The sequence below is a fragment of the Humulus lupulus genome, chromosome 6 (genome assembly GCF_963169125.1).
Source record: "Humulus lupulus chromosome 6, drHumLupu1.1, whole genome shotgun sequence".
Classification (NCBI taxonomy): Eukaryota; Viridiplantae; Streptophyta; class Magnoliopsida; order Rosales; family Cannabaceae; genus Humulus; species Humulus lupulus.
The window spans coordinates 42,083,717-42,086,041 of record NC_084798.1 but is presented as its reverse complement, the minus strand read 5'-3'; the positions used below and the strand labels follow the sequence as shown (position 1 = coordinate 42,086,041).

Here is a 2,325-nt window from a genome sequence, read left to right as displayed (position 1 = left end):
TTTTTAATTTTTTTTATAAAAAATACACCCTCAAATTTTTAAAATTAAGATTTTTAAAGTTTTATAATTACGAAAATATAATTTTTAAGAGAAACAGCTAAAAATTAACTTAAAATAACTCAATAACTAAACATCAATCTAAAAAAACTTAAAAAATAATGTAAAAATACAAAAAATAAAAACATAAAAACAATGTTAAAACAACATAAAAAAAAGAATAAATAAATAAAAACCTAAAAATATAAAAATTTCCTTAAAACTAGTAAAATTAAAAAAAAAATTGACAGTAAAAACATAAATTTTTAGCAAAAATTAATATTTTATATAATTTTTTCTAATTAAATTAGTTTTCCCGTTCTTTATTCCTTCTTTCACTTATTTATTTTTTAAATTCTGGAAAAAAATTGCATACACTTTATTAGGGACAAAACAGGAAGAAAGAAAAACATGCACGGAACTAAGCCAAGCAAAAATGAAAATGAAAGATGCAGCTTATATCTACCTAACCGCAAGTATAGGTATTTTTAAAAAAAAAAAATCAAGTCCAATAACAACCACATTTTAAAAAATAAAATAAATAAACCTATGCGCCCTTATCTTTATCACGTGGGTGACCCACACCCTCCTCAATCTTCGTCCTTTTCGCATAACTCTTAGCATGAAAGTTAGCAAACAGAGCCAAAAGCGAGGCGTTGAAACCCGCGTTGAAGCACCAACCCCACATTCCGGAGCACCCGGACCCGCAAAAATGCAGGTACAGCATCCGACCCGACACCGCAAAGCTGAAAACAAACTGAACGATCTGGCAGTCTGTCACGACCCGTTTCCACCCGGGTCGGATCCCAACCGCGCACAGAAAGTAATACCCGTACATGATCACGTGCACTGATGCGTTGGTCACGAGCGCCACCGGGAACAGAGACTGAGAAGTTTTGAGCCAAAGGTAACACATTACCACCACGGTGGCGTGGTGGTACACGTGGAGGAACGACAGCCGTCGGAGGGAGCCACCGAGGATGATCAGGAGAGTGTCTCCGAACTCGAGGAGCTTCGAGAGGTAGAAGACTTGGGCCCAGAAGAAGAGGGGCCCACTGGGCTTGGTGTCCATGGGGAAGCAGATGACGGTCGTCCAATCGGAGCGGAGGATTGAGAGAGAGCATCCGACGGCCATGATGAGGGAGAGGACGAGGAGGATGAGGCTGTGGACGGCTGTGATTGGTTTGAGGAGTTTGGGAGTTAGGGGAGGGAGTTGGGATCGGGAGAGGAGGAGGGTGAGAGTGAGATAGGTGAGGACTGTTGTGGCGAGGAAGCGTGGGGTGGAGCCTAGTGTTTGAGCTTGGGTCCATTCGAAGTGGAGTATGGTTGGGTGGTCGACGAGCCAGTATTTGAGAGCGGAGACGACGGAGTTCATTGTGCTGTGAGTGGAGGCGCCGCCGTGAGCGGTGGTTTTGGAGGAGGAGGAGCAAGGGCTCCGTACTGAAATGGGATTGGATTTAAGGCCAAATTAAGTTCCTCATTCTATCGTCAATTCAACAGAAGGATAGTGTTATTATTATTATTTGGTGCGATAAATTAAAAAAACAAAAATATTGTTATCTTGCAAGTCTAAATAAATGCTCTAAAATCTCAAACAAATTTTGAAAAATGTATTTGACTTGGCCAGATTTTGAAATTATGGCTACTAGTAAAATATGGATTATATTTTTCAAATTACGATTGAAATTTGTGTATTTTAGTTTTGAAAAAAAAATTGTTTTAGAAATTTACTCTTAGAGAGAGAGAGATAATTAATTATAACAAAAATTTTCAAGAAAGCATAATATTCCCCCAAAAGTAGAATTATGTTTCTCTAAGATGTTTCATGTTTTGTTTTTTATTTATTTGACTTTATGTATAGTTTTACTTGTTCAGATGTAGATCTAGATTCAAATTGATAACCAAAAGAGTATTTGATCTAAATATGGGAATTAAAGATTATGCAATTATTACTTATTTTTAAAATATAGTTTCTTAACGTTTATTTTAATAATATGTATAATACATAGTATTTTTGCCCCTCGAACTATGAATACGATATGATCGTACCGCCTGAATGATTCGCGATGTTAAAAATTTCCCTCAAACTACGCTGTTATTGAAACATGAGACTTCTGTTAGATTTCATCCTAGATGGCTAACAGATTGATGATGTGACATTTTGTCTGTTGATGTGACAGTGTAATGTGTAGAATAATTAACAGTTTTGCCCCCAAACTTTGACCATTACTAAATAATACCCCTTTCATTAAAAAAATAATAATATTTTTTCTTAAAATAATAACTAAA

At 36.0% G+C, this 2,325-nt stretch overlaps 1 protein-coding gene across 1 annotated transcript; it reads right to left on the bottom strand.

Annotated features, from left to right (window-relative positions):
• Nucleotides 1-521: 521 nt before the first annotated feature.
• On the bottom strand, nucleotides 522-1,642 carry LOC133782099 (elongation of fatty acids protein 3-like). The gene has a single exon (XM_062221289.1). It carries the CDS (start codon nucleotides 1,409-1,411, stop codon nucleotides 584-586), a length of 828 nt encoding a protein of 275 aa, XP_062077273.1. The 5' UTR covers nucleotides 1,412-1,642; the 3' UTR covers nucleotides 522-583.
• Nucleotides 1,643-2,325: the final 683 nt, after the last annotated feature.